At 42.7% G+C, this 17747-nt stretch overlaps 1 protein-coding gene across 1 annotated transcript in view; it reads right to left on the reverse strand.

Moving 5' to 3' along the window:
* The window catches only part of CFAP157 (cilia and flagella associated protein 157), a 153783-nt gene that overhangs the window by 93895 nt on the left and 42141 nt on the right, over nucleotides 1-17747 (reverse strand). The window contains exon 5 of the mRNA XM_053695499.1: nucleotides 4213-4343. Within this exon, the coding sequence (XP_053551474.1) occupies nucleotides 4213-4343 (131 nt within the window). The remainder of the gene's footprint in view (nucleotides 1-4212; nucleotides 4344-17747) is intronic.

Raw genomic sequence — 17747 nt, forward strand, 5'->3', positions numbered from 1 at the left:
AATTTTGCAGCTTTTAAAAACTTCCTGGAAACAGAAGGAGAGATTGATGGGTACCTTGCGGATTTTGAGAGGCAATGTGCACTACACAAGGTACCCACAGAGGACTGGGTCACGATATTATCCGGAAAATTATCCGGCCGGGCCAGTGAGGCTTTTCGGGCCATTCCAGATGAGGAAGTCGGGGATTATAATACTGTGAAAGAGGCTCTGCTCTCCAGGTATGCGGTTACACCGGAGGCATACCGGAGGCGGTTCAGAGACACTGTTAAATTGGCTGGTGATTCCTACGTTGAGTGGGCATGTAAAGTGCACTGCACAACAGCTCACTGGATGGCGGGGTGCCAAGCCGTATCCGGAGAAGAGGTGCTGCAGCTATTCCTGTTGGAACATTGCTTTGACAAGTTATCAGCAGGAGTTAGAGAGTGGGTTCAGGACCGTAAACCCTCCACCCTGCATGAAGCTGCTCGCTTGGCAGATGAGTATACGGATGCCCGCAAACTGGACACTGCTACCACTAAGCCCCCTGCTAGAGTGGAGTACAGACCCCCAGTCACCCCAGTAGCTGCCAGTTACCAACCCCCGGCGCACCGCTATACCACACGGCCTCTGGCCACGAACTACCCTCAGAGAGCCCGGTTCAATTCGCGGGGCTACTCACAACCTATTCGGTGCTTTGGATGTAAGCAACTAGGGCACAAAAGACCAGAGTGTCCCCTAAATGCAGCGAACCAAGCACAGTCCTGGAGAAGACCTGCCGGCGGAATCACCTGTAACCCTCAGCCTGTGGCCCGCTACGTAGAGGCGCAAGAATGCTGGGGCATCCTACATGAGGCAGACCTTGTGCAAGCTGTCCACCGGAATAACCGGCAACTGGTTAAAGTGAATGGGAAGGAGGTCAGTGGTCTACGGGATACTGGTGCTACCATGACCTTGCTTCAAAAGAACTTGGTGTCTGAGAAACAGCACACTGGAGACACTGTGGCTGTGAGGGTAGCAGGGGGCGGTGTTCCGCCTACCTGTTGCCAGGGTACATTTGGATTGGGGAGGGGGCGCTAGACCTGTGAATGTGGGGGTCATGAAGGATTTACCAGCTGATGTTCTCCTTGGAAATAACTTGGCCCCCCTTGTTTCTGCCTACGCTCCTATGGGTCCCGCTGATGTTAACCCTGTGACTACCCGTGCCCAGATCCGTGCAGCAGAGACTGACCCACCTGCTGCTAAGCCCCAGGACGCTGAGCTCAGTAAATCTCTATCCGCTATTGATACGTGGAAGTCCCGTTACAATGTGCTGATGAAGGAGAAGAGGAGCGCAGAGGAAAAAGCACGTTTAGAACGTGAATCTCTGCTAGACAAGCTGCACCGACAGACTGCAGAAAACACCAGCTTGAGAGTGGGACATGAAACATTAAAGACAAACTTAGCGACACTGGAGGAGAAGCTGACGCTGGCTCATAGTGAGGTGCAGCAACTCAAGGGCACCCTATGTCAGTATGAAGGGATTGTGGATACCTATAAAGAGCAGGTACAGAAAACTCGTAAAGAAGCTGATGGGATTTTGAAGGACTGTTTAGCCCTAGTCTGGGCACTGAGGAAGTTGAACCCTTGTTTGTATGGACAGGAATTCTCTCTCATAACGGGAATACAGATGGATTGTCCTGGCAAACTGACATGCCTACCACCTCCTAGTCTGGTCATCCCCAGGTTGACCCGCCAAAGGGTCAAGCCGGGTCTGCCGGAGTGTTCCACAAGGGGGGAGCTATGTGACAGACCCTGCGGTCAGAACTAAAAGAATTGACCTTGTGTAGCTTTGAGAAGCTGTTTTCTAAAAGACAGGTTTGCTGGCCTCAGCTATTGTGTGCTATAATTACGTTTAAGTGATAAACATTCCATTGTTTAATCACATCTAGAGAGCAGACGCCTCAGTGATAAGAAAAGCCAAGTGTGTTGTTTAAGTTGTTATTAGCTTGAGCAAGGTATTCTATTGTATCATGTCAAAGGGCGTGTTCCCTCCATCTAATGTACAACATTCTTTCAACCCCCCATCTGGGGTCTGACCTGCATAAATACTGGGCATATGGCCCTTAATAAAGTACACTTTTGTTTTACCTTGAATGTGGAGCCTGGTTTCATGTTTGAGGGGAAATACTGGCTGGGTTGTGAGTTCCTGATCCCATATTCAGGACATTGTTCATCTGGGGTTAACCCTTGGTATCATGTTGGTACCGTAACAGCATCTTATCGGACCCAAATGTATTCGACAGCATGACAATTACCCCAAACAAACAGCCAAAGTCATTACGAACTATCTTCAGAAGAGTCCTGGAAGTGATGGCATGGCCCCCACAGAGCCCGATCTCAACAACATTAAGCCTGTTAGGTTAGTTCTTCATGAAGTTTGAAACAATCTACCTGCTGAGTTACTTACTGTGTACAAGTGCAGCTAGAATAATTGATACCGTTTTGAAGGCAAAGGGCGGTTACACCAAATATTGATTTGATTTAGTTTTTTCTTCTGTTTACTCACTTTGCAATTTGTTAATTGAAAAAAAAAATAAACTGTTAATATTTCTATTTTTGAAAGCATTCTTACTTTACAGCATTTTTTTACACCTGCCTAAAACTTTTGCACAGTACTGTACATTAGCTTGTTGAACTTCCTATTTCAAAATGTTGGACATTAATATGCAGTTCCCCCCATTTGCTGCTTTTAACAGTTTCCACTCTTCTGGGGAGGCTTGCCACAAGATTTTGGAGTGTGTCTATAGTACTTTATGCCCATCCAGCCACAACAGCATTTGTGAGGTCAGGTACTGATGTTTTATTAGAATGTCTGCCAATCGGTGTTCCAAATCCTCCCAGAGGTGTTCAGGGCAGGTCCCTCAAGTTAATCTACACCAAACTTGTCAAACCATGTCTTCATGGACCTAGCTTTGTGCACAGAGCGGGCACTGAAAAGGACCTTCCCTAAACCTTTGCCACAAAGTTGGAAGCACCCAATTGTCTAAAATGTCTTTGCATCCTGTACGGTTTGTGGAGTTATAAAAGTAATTAATATAGGAATTCAGGATTCAGTTAGCAATGGGTTATTCCTTTACAAGGGCATTACATTTAGAAATGTGACATTTACATTCAGTTGCTCTTGTCAATCAAAACACTATTTAGTGCTAGCTAAGAGGAAAGTTATTATTAACTTACTATGGAACTGCGTATGAGTAAAGTTAACATAGAATTATCTATACATCAGCCAAATTTATGAAGTCTTATAAGGATGTTAACATATATATAAAATTAGCCTTTTACTTATGGTATGGACTAAGATGATTGGTTTAAAATGTGTATAAATACAGTGAACTAGAATTAAATGTTGTTATCTGGTACCTATAGATCTCAAGGTATGTATTAATCTTCACTTGTTGTGAGAATTAATAAATAGATTTGTGTCAACTAATATTTGATAAAATATGAGTGTTATTTTTATTTGTTAGATAACCCAGATTGAATATTTGTCTATAATTAGTTTAATCTAATCAAGGCATATAATACTTATAATTAAAAGAATAATTCTTACAGCTCCATCTCTCTCTTGCTTCCTTTGTGAGATCATATATCTGTTGCTAATCACTCATTAGGTTGAGGATATGGCAGGATTAACCCTTCACTGGAACTAAGAGGTCTAGACCAAACCCTGAGAAATAGCCCCAGACCATTATCCCTCCTCCACCTAACTTTAAAGTAGGCACTATGCATTCCAGAAAGCAATGTTCTCCACACCCAAATTATTCCATTAGATTGCCAGATAGTGACAGGTGATTCATCACTCCAGAGATAACGTTCCACTGCTCCAGTCCAGTGGCAGTGTGCTTTGCACCAGTCCAGCCAACATATGGCATTGCACATGTTGATGTGAGACTTGTGCACATCTGCTTAACCATAGAATTCCATTTCATGAAGCTCCGACCCATAGTTCTTATGATGATGTGGAGATTCATTGGCTATGTGCTGGATTTTAAGCAATGGGTGTAGCTGAAACACATGAACTCAATTTGTAGAGGATGTCCACATGCTTTTAGCCATATAGTACAGATAAAGATAGATAGACAGATAGATAGATAGATAGATAGATAGACATTTCTGCCTCATTTGTTCGGCTAGCTCATAAAAACTGAAACACATTTATCAAACCCTGCTGTAGTGGTTTAATTGGATACTCACTGAAAAGCTAGCACTTCTGCCTGCAGGTGGTGGTACTCTTCCTGCTGTTGGTTCAGTTGCTGCTCAGACAGTAAGGACAGGTCAAGTATGTTCTGCTGCTGCTGGCATTTATCGGTGAGCATGCGTATTACCTGAAACACCAAGCATCATACAGTCATTTATTGCCTGTATAGACTAAGCACTGCAATAACTCATTTGTGCAGTATTACTATCTATATTTCTTTCATCAGCTGGTGAGAGTCCACCAGTCATCATCTGTGGGAATATTCCTTTTCTGACCACTAGGAGGAGGCAAAAGAAACCCAACACACCAGAGCTTTAAATCCTTTCCATAACCCTCAGTCATTTTCTTTTGACTCCTTGATGAGAAGTGAGTTGAAAGTAAAATGCAGATCTACTAATTTTTTTAAATTGGGCTTCTAACCGATCACAGTACCCTATTCTAGAGGTAGAAAATTAGTTACCAGTCAGGCATTGAAAGATCTTTTCTCAGTGAGAAATGTCACAGGCTTTCCAGGTGAACCCCTAGGTGATCCCCTAGTCTACAGTGAGCTGGTACTTGTGGATCCCCCCCCCCGGTGGAATGTGGTCTTGTCCACCAATCCCCTGGTCTACAGTGAGCTGGTACTTGTGGATCCACAGCCCCCCAAGTGAAATGTGGTCTTGTCCACCAATCCCCTGGTCTACAGTGAGCTGCTCCTTGTGGATCCACAGCTATCCCAAGGTGTAATATGGACTTGTTCCCCAATTCCCTGTGTTAGGATTCTGTTACTAATTTAGATCCTTGGCATAGTGCTCACACTGTCTAGGATTGTCTTGTCTTCTGGAAGCAGGTTGCTGCAGCTGAGGTGAGCACAGTGGACGTAGGTGCTGAAAGGTAAGTACCTGCACCTTCATAGCCGACCGGCTATTAGTATCAACATGTACACATGATTCACATAGTCTGGGGACATATATTATACACAATAATAAAAGAATTTACTTCTGGTATACAGTGTATTTTCCATCAAATACGCTAAGTTTCCTCTTGTTTTCTTTGGGTTCTTGGCTTTAGTGCTTACTGGTAGCGCAGGTGTGGTAAGGGTTAACCATACTAGTGTGCTTTACTGGAGGTTAATCCTTTCCTGTCCTGGTGGTAAGGCACTCTGACCAACAGAGCGCGGGTTCAAATTTGGGTTATAAATGTTATTTAACCCTTTAAGTGCTGTGTTATTAACTTTTTTTATCACATTCATGCTTTATTTCAGGAAGTTTTATTATCTTAAGAGGTAGAGGATTTAACAGTTAAACACACGGTTAAGAGGATTGATAGATTGTTAAAAGGCAGCTTCCAAACAACCTCTTTTCCAATGCCTGACTCAGTCTCTCAACTCACTTCTAAGGAATGGCAGAAGCCAGACATTCCTTCTGCTCTATCTGCTAAGTTTAAAACAGTTAAATATGTTTCCTCTCCCTTCTGCTGTTACAGAGATTTGGGAAACTATTTGTAAGGTGGATGCAGCCATTTCCACTGTTGCCAGGCATACTGCTATTCCTTTGGAGGATAGTTCCTATTTTAAGGATCCTTTAGATAGAAAACCTGAAGGTTTTCATCAGCAATCCTTTCAGTTTACAGGTGTTATGTTTCAACCTGCTGTCAGTATTGCCTGTGTCGCTGCTGCTATTGCTGTGACAACTTTTCAGAACTTGTTTCTGGGGAAACCACTTTGGATTCAGGATCGCATTAATTTCCTGATAACAGCAAATAGCTTTATTTGTGATGCAGCAGTGGAAATAATTTGAATTAATGCTAACAATGCTACATTTGCGGTTTTAGCTAGACAAGCTTTGTGGTTTAAAGGTAGTCTACCCCAAAATTGTTATAGTTTAAAAAGATAATGTTTTACTACCCATTCCCCAGCTTTGCACAACTAACATTGTTATATTAATATACTTTATAACCTTTAAACCTAAATTTCCACCTGTTTCTAAACCACTACAGACCACCTCCTATCTCACTGCATTTTTATAACTTTTCACAGCAAGACACTGCTCTTTCATGTGTGCTATATAAATATAATTGTGCTCTCTCCCGTGCAGTTATTTATGAGCCAGAACTAATTAGCTAAAATGCAAGTCTGTAAATACCACTTGAATAAGTCTGCCGAGATTTAGATACAAGGTAATCACAGAGGTAAAAGTATATTAATATGTGTGTATTTTGAATGTAAAAGAGCTGTTTATCTTGGGGCAATGCCCTGCAAAAAGCCCTTTTAAGGGGTACTGGTAGTTTATTCTTAGATTAGGGGGTGTTTTTATTTGGGGGGGGCTTTTTTATTTTCATAGGGATTAGGTTTAATTTTGTAAACTTTGGTAATTTGTTTTTTTATGTTCTGTAATGTTAGCCTTTTTTATTTTTTGTAATCTTAGCTTTTTTTAATTTTTTTTAACTTTAGTATTTTTTTAGTTTAGGTAATTTGTGTTAATTTAGGGGGTGTTAGGTTAGGGGGCTTAGTAATTTAATTAGTTATTTGCGTTGTGGGTTTTGGCGGTTTAAGGGGTTATTAGGTTAATTAGGTTTATTGCAATGTGGGGGTTTTGCAGTTTAGGGGTTAATAGGGTAAATAGGTTTATTGCGATGTGGGGGTTTTGCGGTTTAGGGGTTAATAGGGTAATTAGGTTTATTGCGATGTGGGATTTTTGCGGTTTAGGGGTTAATAGGGTAATTAGATTTATTGCGATGTGGTGGCTTTGCGGTTTAGGGGTTAATAGGGTAATTAGGTTTATTGCGGTTTAGGGGTTAATAGGGTAATTAGGTTTATTGCGATGTGGGTGGTTGACGGTTAAGGGATTAAGGGGTTAATTACTTTATTATTTCCATCTAAAGGGGAGGAGAGTCCACGGCTTCACAGGAGGATGGCGTTACAGGAGGATGGCAGAGAAGTGCCGAAGATTCGGAGTAGTCTCTTATGGAGGGTAGTACTCTTCGGAATGGGACTGGAGTTTTAAGTAGTCCTGTCAGCCTCTCAGTGAGAGCCTGGATGAAAGTTAGAGTCCGGAGATGCAGAGAGAGTCTTTCTGCAAATACATCCCGACTCATATTAACAGCTCCATAAGCAATCAGCGTTGACGATTTTGCTGCCTGCTTTCGGCACTAAAGTCCATGTCAGGAGCGATACCTGTCACACTTGAAGGGCCGTGTTCCTGTTCCACGGCGTTGATTCTGGTAAGATCGTTTCATTTTTTATACATAATGATAACACAGAAGACAGGGTCACAGTGTGGTGCCTTTTATCTTATGGAATCAAGGGTTAATATTCCTAGTGAGGGGATTATTGAACAGGGGGGGTTTATACATAATATTGTTTATTGTGTTATTGCTGCGTCATGTGCGAGATGTGGCTCTGGCAATGGTGGAACTTCAGGTTGACTTCCGGGAGTATTTACGCGGCCAATTTTGGTGCGTTTTCTCCTTGGTGCAGGGGCAGTCCTGCAAGGCATCCCAGGTTACCGGGTGTGAGTCTTCACTTCCTCTGTTGATCAGCGGCATAGGAGACGAAGCGGTTTCTGTAGTCCAGGTCATAGGAGGTGGTGAGTGCCCTGACCATTGGAGGTATAAAGGTGCCTGTTTTTTAAGCTAGTCTAGTCCATAATAAAAGTGCAAGCTATGGAGGACTCTAAAGCGTTAGAGTGTACTCCCTCTTTAACAAAGTCTCATTCCTGTGTTTATTGTAAGGAGGTTCTTGTAGATCAGCCTGCTCAACTATGTTCCACATGCCTTGATAAAGTTGCGACATATAAAACTAAGGGGATGTCTAGTACTACTGAGCCGTCCACCTCTGAGGGCTCCCCGTCCCGTGAGGTGCGTTCCCTGCTTTCATCTCTGAGTGCACATGCAGCCCCCCAGGGTCCAACCATTACTCCTACGGGAGAGATTCGTTGGCCGTCAGATTTTGTGGATCAACTGCAAACAGCGGTATCGAAAGTGATCCATGCCTTACCACGTTCTGCTAAGCGCAAGCGTAGGGTGTATCATGGCGGCCCGGCCCAGGGGTTGTCTACGCCTATGGAAATATCATAGGCGTTATACGATGACGAGGCCCACTCCGACTCTTCTGAGACTCCTTCTGGGTCAGAGTCCGTGTCATCTCATCCTCCGGCTGCGGAAGAGCCTGACTTTAAGTTTAGGATGGAGAATTTGCGCTTTTTGCTGAAGCAAGTGCTTGGTACTCTGGAGGTCCCGGAACCGAAGCTTCTGGAGCAACCTTCGATTCCTAAGCTTGATAAGGTATACGAGGACAGGGTGGTAACTAAAACCTTCCCGGTTCCTGTTAATATATTATTAAGAATGAATGGGATAGATTAGGTTATTCCTTTTCCCCTTCTTCCTTTAAGAAACTGTTTCCCGTTCCGGACTCTCAGCTTGAGCTGTGGGGGACTGTCTCTAAGGTGGATGGTGCCATCTCTACGCTCGTGAAGCGGACAACTATTCCTCTCAAGGATAGTTTGTCGTTAAGAGCCCATGGATAAAAAGTTGGAAAACATGTTAAGGAAAATCTTTTAACACACAGGGTTTGTTTTTCAACCGGCAGCAGGGTGTGACTCCCTGTGTGATATGGTCGAGAGGGAGACTTACATCGACAAGATACAGGATAAGATTAAGGCATTGAAGGTCGCCAATTCTTTCATTTGTGACGCCAATATGCAAATTATTCGCCTGAATGCAAAGGTTTCAGGATTCTCCATTTTAGCTCGCAGGGCTCTGTGGCTAAAGTCTTGGTCTGCGGACATGACCTCCAAGTCCAGGCTGTTGTCCCTGTCTTTTCAAGGAAAGATTCTGTTCGGTCCAGGATTGGATTTGATCATATCCATGGTTACGGGAGGCAAGGGAGCTTTTCTACTGCAGGATAAGAAGGCTAAGTCTAAAGGATCTACTTTTCGTCCCTTTTGTGCGGACAAGGCCCAGCGCCAGCAGCCTGCCGCAAAAGCGGATCAGTCCAAGGGAACTTGGAAGACTGCTCAGTCTTGGAACAAGTCCAAGCAGAACAAGAAGCCCGCTGAGACAAAATCGTCATGAAGGGGCGGTCTCCGAAGCCTGGTTGCAGGACGTTCAGGACCCTTGGGTTCTGGAGGTTGTCGCACAGGGTTACAGGATAGGATTCAGGTCCCATCCGCCCAGGGGCAGATTCCTCCTGTCAAACCTGTCTTCAAGACCGGAAAAGAGAGCGGCCTTTCTAGAATGTGTGAGGAATCTCTCCTTTCTAGGTGTTATCGTACCAGTACCCCAAGCAGAAAGGGATCTAGGGTACTATTCAAATCTTTTTGTGGTTCCAAAGAAGGAGGGCACGCTCCGTCCGATTCTAGACTTAAAGTGTAACACACACTGTGGAATAGTGTATTAGAATTTTTTAATTACCTACAATTCTATATAACTATGATCGTTAGTATGTCTCACGGAATGTTATAGTAATGTTTTATTTATAAAACTTACATATAACCAGAGTGAGTGATGTTTAATATTAGATAAGATAACAAACAATATAACTCCTACAACATATCGTTTATACATAATAGTGGACTGTATCATAGAGTGTCATATCATAAAGGTAAAGTTTGTAGGTTTTAGAAGAGAAAGTGCTCAGAGCTGCAGCGTGAAGCACACTTGATGGAGACACAGCGTTTTTGACAGGAGCGGAAGTCAGGTGACGTCACAGGAGTCAGTTGAACTGACAGGCTTGAGGTAGAGACTGGATACAAGTGGAAATTAGCAATTCCCTGCTGTAATAGGCTCAGGAAGAGAAGCGTGTAAAACTTCAATACCAAGCAAGGTATTGAACACTAGATGGCTCTTAAATAGGGAGTAAGAGGAGAAAATGTAATTGGTTCTTAAAGGTATATACACAGAATGTGACATAGCTCCCCCTAAAAAGGAACCACTCTGTGGTTCAAGGATAGGGTCTATCAGGGTGTCGCCTGTGGAACACAGACACTAGTCGAGGGGCTGATAGATTACCTGATGGTTCCCATGAGTCCTCCTCGTCTGAATAACCTTTCCAATGTACGAGGTATTGGAGTCGGCCAGATACCATCCTAGAGTCGAGGATACTCTCAACCTCATACTCAATGTCAGGAGCAAGAGGGGCGTTTCAATCAGGGATGTTTGATGGTTTCTGAGTGCCTTATATAGGGTTTAATAAGGGAGACGTGGAAAGTCGGATGAATCCTATATTGAGTGGGCAGTGTTAAGGTAACAGCATTCTCATTAATCACTTTGGAGATAGGAAAAGGTCCAATGAATAATTTGTTGAACTTTCGACTAGGTACTGTAAGGCGCAGATTTTTCGTAGAAAGCCAAACCAGATCTCCAGGTGCGTAAGAGGGGGAGGAACTATAGGGCAATCACTTTGTCTATCAGGAAACAGATGGAATGTGGGGTGAAACCCATAATTAGCATGAAATGGTGTATCTTTTATGGAAGTGTGATAGGTGTTATTATGAGCAAACTCAGCAAAGGATAGAAGTTGGGACCAGTTATCTTGTTGTGTTGTGTTGTGAAACAACGGATGTATTCCTCTAACCACTCGTTGGTGCGTTCAGTCTGCCCATTACACTGAGAGTGGAAGGTGGATGATAATCTTTGATCAGTATTAAGTGTGTTACACAGTTGTTTCCAAAGTTTGGAAGTAAATTGGGTCCCTCTATCAGGGGTGATAGAAGAGGGTATTCCATGTAACTTAATCACATTATCAAACAACAATTTTACAGTTTCCATACTACTGGGAAGTTTGTGGAAAGGGACAAAATGTGACATTTTTGTGAAGAGGTCAACTATGACCATTATGGTATTTTTTCCATCTGATTTAGGAAGATCAACAATAAAGTCGATTGCTATGTCACTCCAAGGCCTCATATGCTTGTTTGGAACTGTCCGCAGCTTGTTCAATTTTTAACTGTTGCGTGAACTCTGTAAGGTTTCCTATTATACAGTTAGGGGGAACAAGAGGTCCACTCGACTCTGATGGTTTATTTTTAGATGGAAGTCTGGACAAAATATCTGCTTTTGTATTCATACAAGCTGGTCTATATGTTATGGTATAATTAAACCTTGAGAAAAACAGACTCCACCTCACCTGTAAGAGTACAGTTGGTTTTAAGATATTGTAGATTACGGTGGTCTGTGTATATTAGTATTGGTTCAATTGTACTTTCTAATAAATGTCGCCAGTTCTCCAAAGCATTTTTAATCGCAAGCAATTCTTTCTCACCAATATGGTAGTTAAGCTCAGATGCAGAGAGGACACAAGAGTAAAAGGCTATGGGATGTAACTGGCCTGTAGTAGGTGATTCTTGGGAAAGCACAGCTCCTACTGCATACTCTGATGCGTCAACCTCTAGTGTATATTGGAGCTGAGGGTTTGGATATAAAAGAGTATGGGAGCTGTAGTGAAAGTCTTTTTTAGATAAGAGAAGGCTTCATGAGCTGAACTATCCCAAACAAATGGTGTATCGTTTTTAGTTAAATTTGTGAGAGGTTTCGTGATTTGAGAAAAACCTTTAATGAATTTTCGATAAAAATTTGAGAATCCTAAAAAATTTTGCACCTGTTTTTTATTCCCAGGTATGGGCCAATCTAGGATTGCTTTAACCTTGGTATCTTCCATTTTGATACATTTTGAGGATATATGATAACCCAAAAAGGTAATTTCATTACTATGAAAAATACATTTTTCTGGTTTTACATAGAGTTTATGTGCTTGTAATCTTGAAAGGACTAGCCGGAAATGTTTAATATGTTCAGCGATTGAGTTGGAGTAAATTAGGATATCATCTAGATATATTACAACGAAAGTGTCTAAAAGATCACGGAATATATAATTTATATATCGCTGAAAGGTAGCAGGGGCATTACACAGCCCAAATGGCATTACCGTGTACTCGAAAAGGCCGTAGCGGGTACAAAATGCGGTTAACCACTCATCCCCTGAGCGCAAACAGATCAGATTGTATGCACCTCTCAGATCAAGTTTGGTAAAGATCGTTGACCCATGTAATCTCTCTATAAGCTCAGGGATGAGTGGTAGGGGATACCTGTCTTTGACAATACGTTTATTGAGTTCATGGTAATCCACTATAGGCCTAATGGTTTTATCCTTATTGGTAACAAAGAATATTCCTGCCCCTGCTGGAGATGTCGATGGCCTTATAAATCATTTTCTAAGGTTTTCAGTGATGTATTCTTTTAGTCTCTCTAGCTCAGTTTGTGATAATGAGAAGATATGTCAGTATGGAATATCGGACCCTGGTTTGAGTTTGATAGGACAGTCGTACTCCCTGTGAGGGGGAAGAGTTTCTGCCTCTACTTTGTCAAAAACGAACGAGAAATCGTTTTAGTGTGAAGGAATTAAGCCAGGATCTTGGTTAATATTAAGAATGGTTTGTCGTAATAAACATGTTGATAAACAATAGGGAGATAAGAATTCTAACTTATTTTGTTTCCAATTAAGATATGGCTGGTGTAGTCTTAACCAGTGTAACCCTAAAATAAGTGGGAATATGGGAGAGGTAATGACATCAAATTAAATAAATTCCTGATGTTTGTCTTGTATGTTAACTAGTATGGGTATAGTTTGGTGGGTAATGGGACCATTAGATATGTTATTACCGTCAATAAGTTGTACTAGGACTGGATGTTTCTTTTCAACAAGCTGTATTTTATTTTGGTTAACTACAGACAGATCAATATAGTTGGCATAAGCCCCAGAGTCCAGAACTGCTTCAAGGTTTGGTCTGTGGCTTTCCCACTGTAATGAGACGGCAACAAGTAAATATGATGGGTTATGAGTGGTTAGAGTAAGACATTGATCATAAGGAGATGACTTACCAGGTTTTTGCTTTTTTAGAGAGGGACATTCACTGACAAGATGTTCCAATACATACATAAGGCATTTTCTTTTCGGCTGTGTTTCTCTTCTGGGGATAGTGGCCCTTTAATGAATCGAATATCCATGGCTTCTTCGTTATTTCTATAGGTGTTGGTTGTTGTTCTTGACTGGTAATGCCTAATGGTGGTATCATAACTATGTTTCTCCAATCTCTGTTCTCTTATCCTTCTATCTATTTTAATGGTAAGTGCCATGAGGGCTTCAAGAGATTCAGGAGGCTCAATTCTAACCAATTCATCCTTTATAGGATCAGAAGTCCCAATCTGAATTGATTATTTAATGATATGTGATTCCATTGGGTATCTTTCTGCCAAATTTTAAATTCCAAAATATAGTCCTCCACTGGTCTTTTATTTTGCTTCAGGCCACGTAATGTGGTCTCGGCTGTTAATTGTTTGTGGGGATTTTCATATAGGTTCAAGGTTCGACATAGCTTTAAAGAATTTGTCAACAGAACCTAGTATGGGGTCGTCAGATTCATATAGTGTGTCTGCCCAGGCACGGGGTTCGCCTCTTAAATAGGAGATTATAGTTAAAAAATGTATTCTTTCAGTTGTGAACATTTTGGGTTTCAGTGTGATAAACATTTTACATGCATTGTAAAACTGTCTGAACATTTTTCTGTCTCCTGAAAAATTCTCTGGGGGACTAATAGGTGGTTTCAGGTGATTCTGGAGAGGTACTAAGACCTTCTTTTATAATATTTCTTAATGTTTGGTTTTCAACTTGGAGGTCTCTAAGACCCTGCGTAAGTTGATCCACTTTGTGAGAAAGCTCCATGACACGATTCTGCAAATCAGCTGGGTTCAGCATACTTTTATAGGCTTGGTATTCTGTAACACCCACTGTGGAATAGTGTATTAGAATTTTTTAATTACCTACAATTCTATATAACTATGATTGTTAGTATGTCTCACGGAATGTTATTTATAAAACTTACATATAACCTGTCAGGCACTGTCAGGCAAACTAGAATCACTGAAAGAACACAGAATTTTACTAGTAGTTTAAACTACAGCTGCTGAGATATATAATGTTGTTTTGTTGCTAACAGGTGTGAGGTAAGCAAATAAATCACCTAGATGGTGATCTGCAAGCCTCATTAACTACAAACAGTTAGTATTATGGTTCAGATGTGACATAGGACTCTAATGCTGCCACCTGTGAAGTATTCACTATATAATGCAGCAGAGTACTATTGCAGGAAACAATAGGTATCAAAGGTAAGGTAGGAAAATACTATGCACTCAAGGAGGTAAATGGTAAACAAATAATGAGTCAGAGGTAGCCAGAGGAGAAGTACATAAACAGATCAGCTTAAATAAGCATAGGGAATTGCTTAGGTAGTTCGTTAGTATAATAACAATTAGAGCACTTAGAGTACCTTGATCCGAATGTGTAAGTGGATAGAACAGGCTTCGGTAGTCAGGAAGGCAGAGAAACTGACCGGTCAGAGATCCGGAGCGGCAGGAGGATCAGGTAGTGTCGGTTAGATCCGTGAAGCTGGCGTGTGTCGTCACCGCGGATGGATTCCGAATCCGGCTAGAGTGTAAAGTAGTTCCGCGATCCGTGCAGCAAGCAGCAGGAAGGAAAAGCTTCTTAGAAATAAACTAGTAAGTTAGAACAAAGTCACTGATGAAATATAACTGCTAACTCTGGTAAATAGAATTAGTAGTCAGGAATTCTCAAGGCTTAGTTTCAAGTAAAACATCAATACCAAGCAAAGAAGTAGAGGCTGCTGGGAATTATATAGGATTAAGGAGGAATTGTAATTGATTCTTAAAGATACAGCACAGTATTCAAAAGAAAAGGCTGGTTACTGAGTGACATCCTGACATAACCAGAGTGAGCAATGTTTAATATTAGATATGATAACAAACAATATAACTCCTACAACAAATTGTTTATACATAATAGTGGACTGTATCATAGAGTATTATATCATAGTACTGCAGTAAGTGAATATATGAAATTATATAGGATAGATCTTAACCGGTAAAGAAACAGAGATTACTTATGATGGAGAAAGTAGGAGTAAATGTCCTGAATCGCACTCACCTCCACAGATCTGTAGGGAAAAGGAAGCAAAGTTCACAGGAGGATAATCCGTTTATGAAAAGGTAAAGTTTGTAGGTTTTAGAAGAGAAAGTGCTCAGAGCTGCAGCGTGGAGCACACTTGATGGAAACACAGCGTTCTCGACAGGAGCGGAAGTCAGGTGACGTCACAGGAGTCAGCTGAACTGACAGGCTTGAGGTAGAGACTGGATACAAGGGGGAATGAGCAATTCCCTGCTGTAATAGGCTCAGGAAGAGAAGCGTGTAAAACTTCAATACCAAGCAAGGTATTGAACACTAGATGCCTCTTAAATAGGGAGTAAGAGGAGAAAATGTAATTGGTTCTTAAAAGGTATATACACAGAATGTGACATAAAGTGTTTAAACAAGTTTCTGGCTGTTCCATTGTTCAAAATGGAAACAATCAGATCTATTCTGCCCCTAGTTCAAGAGGGGCAGTTCATGATGACAATAGACTTGAAGGATGATTACCTTAATGTTCCAATTCACAGGGACCACTTCAAGTTCCTAAGATTTGCGTTTCTGGACCAACACTTCCAGTTTGTGGCCCTTCTCTTCGGCCTGGTGACAGCCCCGATAGTCTTCATGAAGGTTCTGGGGACGCTTCTTGCAGTGGCCAGATCCAGGGGCATTGCTGTGGTGCCCTATTTGGACGACATCCTAGTCCAGGCGCCGTTCAGCCTCGCAGAGGATCATTCGAGGGCTCTTCTTTTATTGCTCCAATCTCACGGTTGGAAGATCAACTCAGGAAAGAGTTCCCTGGTTCCCAGCAACAGGGTGGAGTTCCTGGGCACCATAATAGACTCTATGTCCATGAAAATATTTCTCACAGATCAACGACGCAGGAAGATTGCTTCCACCTGTCTTGCCCTTCAATCTTACTCAAGCCCTTCGGTGGCTCAGTGAATGGAGATGATCGGGCTCATGGTTTCCAGCATAGACGTCATCCCTTTTGCCAGGTTCCATCTCAGACCTCTTCAATTGTGCATGTTGAGACAGTGGAACGGCGATCATTCAGATCTATCACAGCGGATATCCATGGATGCTCGGACCAGGGACTCCCTATCTTTATGGATCCGTCCGGAGCATCTGTCCCTGGGGACACCTTTCCTGAGACCGTCCTGGGAGATTGTGACCACGGACGCGAGTCTGGTAGGATGGGGGGCTGTTTGGGGTGCCAGATTGGCACAAGGAAAATGGACCCGGGAGGAGTCTCTCCTTCCGATCAATATTCTGGACTTCGAGCAATCTCCAATGCTCTGTGGGCGTGGCCTCCTCTGGGGTCGTTCAGCTTCATCAGATTCCAGACTGACAACATTACCTCGGTGGCTTACATCAACCACCAGGGGGGAACGAGGAGCTCCCTAGCAATGAGGGAGGTGTCCCGGATTTTGGAGTGGGCGGAGTCCCACAGCTGCTCGCTCTCAGCAATCCACATTCTGGGTGTGGACAACTGGGAAGCGGACTTTCTCAGCAGGCAATCCTTCCATCCGGGGGAATGGTCTCTTCACCTCTAAGTGTTTGCGGACATTTGTCTCAGATGGGGAACGCCGGAGATAGATCTCATGGCATCCAGACTCAATTGCAAGCTACCCCGATACGGGTCAAGGTCGAGGGATCCTCAAGCAGAGCTGATAGATGCCCTAGTGGTGCTTTGGGGATTCAGCCTAGCTTACATTTTTCCACCGTTACCACTTCTACCTTGTGTAGTGGCACGCATCAAGCAGGAGCGAGCTTCGGCCATCCTGATTGCTCCTTCGTGGCCACGAAGGACGTGGTTTGCGGATCTGGTGGGGATGTCATCCTCTCCACCATGGAGGTTACCCTGTTGCAGGGATCTGCTGGGTCCCTTTCAACATCAAAATCTTGTTTCTCTGAGGCTGACTGCGTGGACATTGAACGTTTGTCTTAGCCAAGAGAGTTTTTTCTGAAAGTGTGATTTAGACACTCTAGTTCAGGCAAGAAAGGCAGTCACTCGTCGCATCTACCATAAGGTGTGTAGGACTTACTTGTCCTGGTGTGAGAAACACGGATATACTTGGCACAAGGTAAAGGTATCCAGGATTCTGTCTTTTCTCCAAGAAGGTTTGGAGAAGGGTCTTGCCGCCAGTTCCTTAAAGGGACAGATTTCGGCTTTCTCAGTCTTGTTGCACAGAAGACTCGCTGAGCTTCCTGACATTCAATCTTTTGTTCAGGCTCTCTCTAGAATCAGACCTGTCTTTAGGCAGTCTGCTCCCCCATGGAGCTTAAACTTGGTCCTTAAGGTATTGCAGATGGTTCCGGTTGAGCCTATGCATTCTATTGACATTAAGATTCTGTCCTGGAAGGTTCTCTTTATGTTGACCATTGCATCAGCACGCTGAGAATCTGAGCTGGCTGCCTTGCAATATGAGCCTCCTTATCTGTTTTTTCATGTGGATAAGGCTGTTCTTCGCACCGGTTTGGGGTTTCTTCCCAAGGTGGTGTCTAACCGTAACATCAATCAGGAAATAAGTATTCCTTCTTTGTGTCCTAATCGTTCTTCTTCTAAGGAGAGGT

This window comes from Bombina bombina, chromosome 12 (genome assembly GCF_027579735.1).
Source record: "Bombina bombina isolate aBomBom1 chromosome 12, aBomBom1.pri, whole genome shotgun sequence".
In the NCBI taxonomy this organism is placed as follows: domain Eukaryota; kingdom Metazoa; phylum Chordata; class Amphibia; order Anura; family Bombinatoridae; genus Bombina; species Bombina bombina.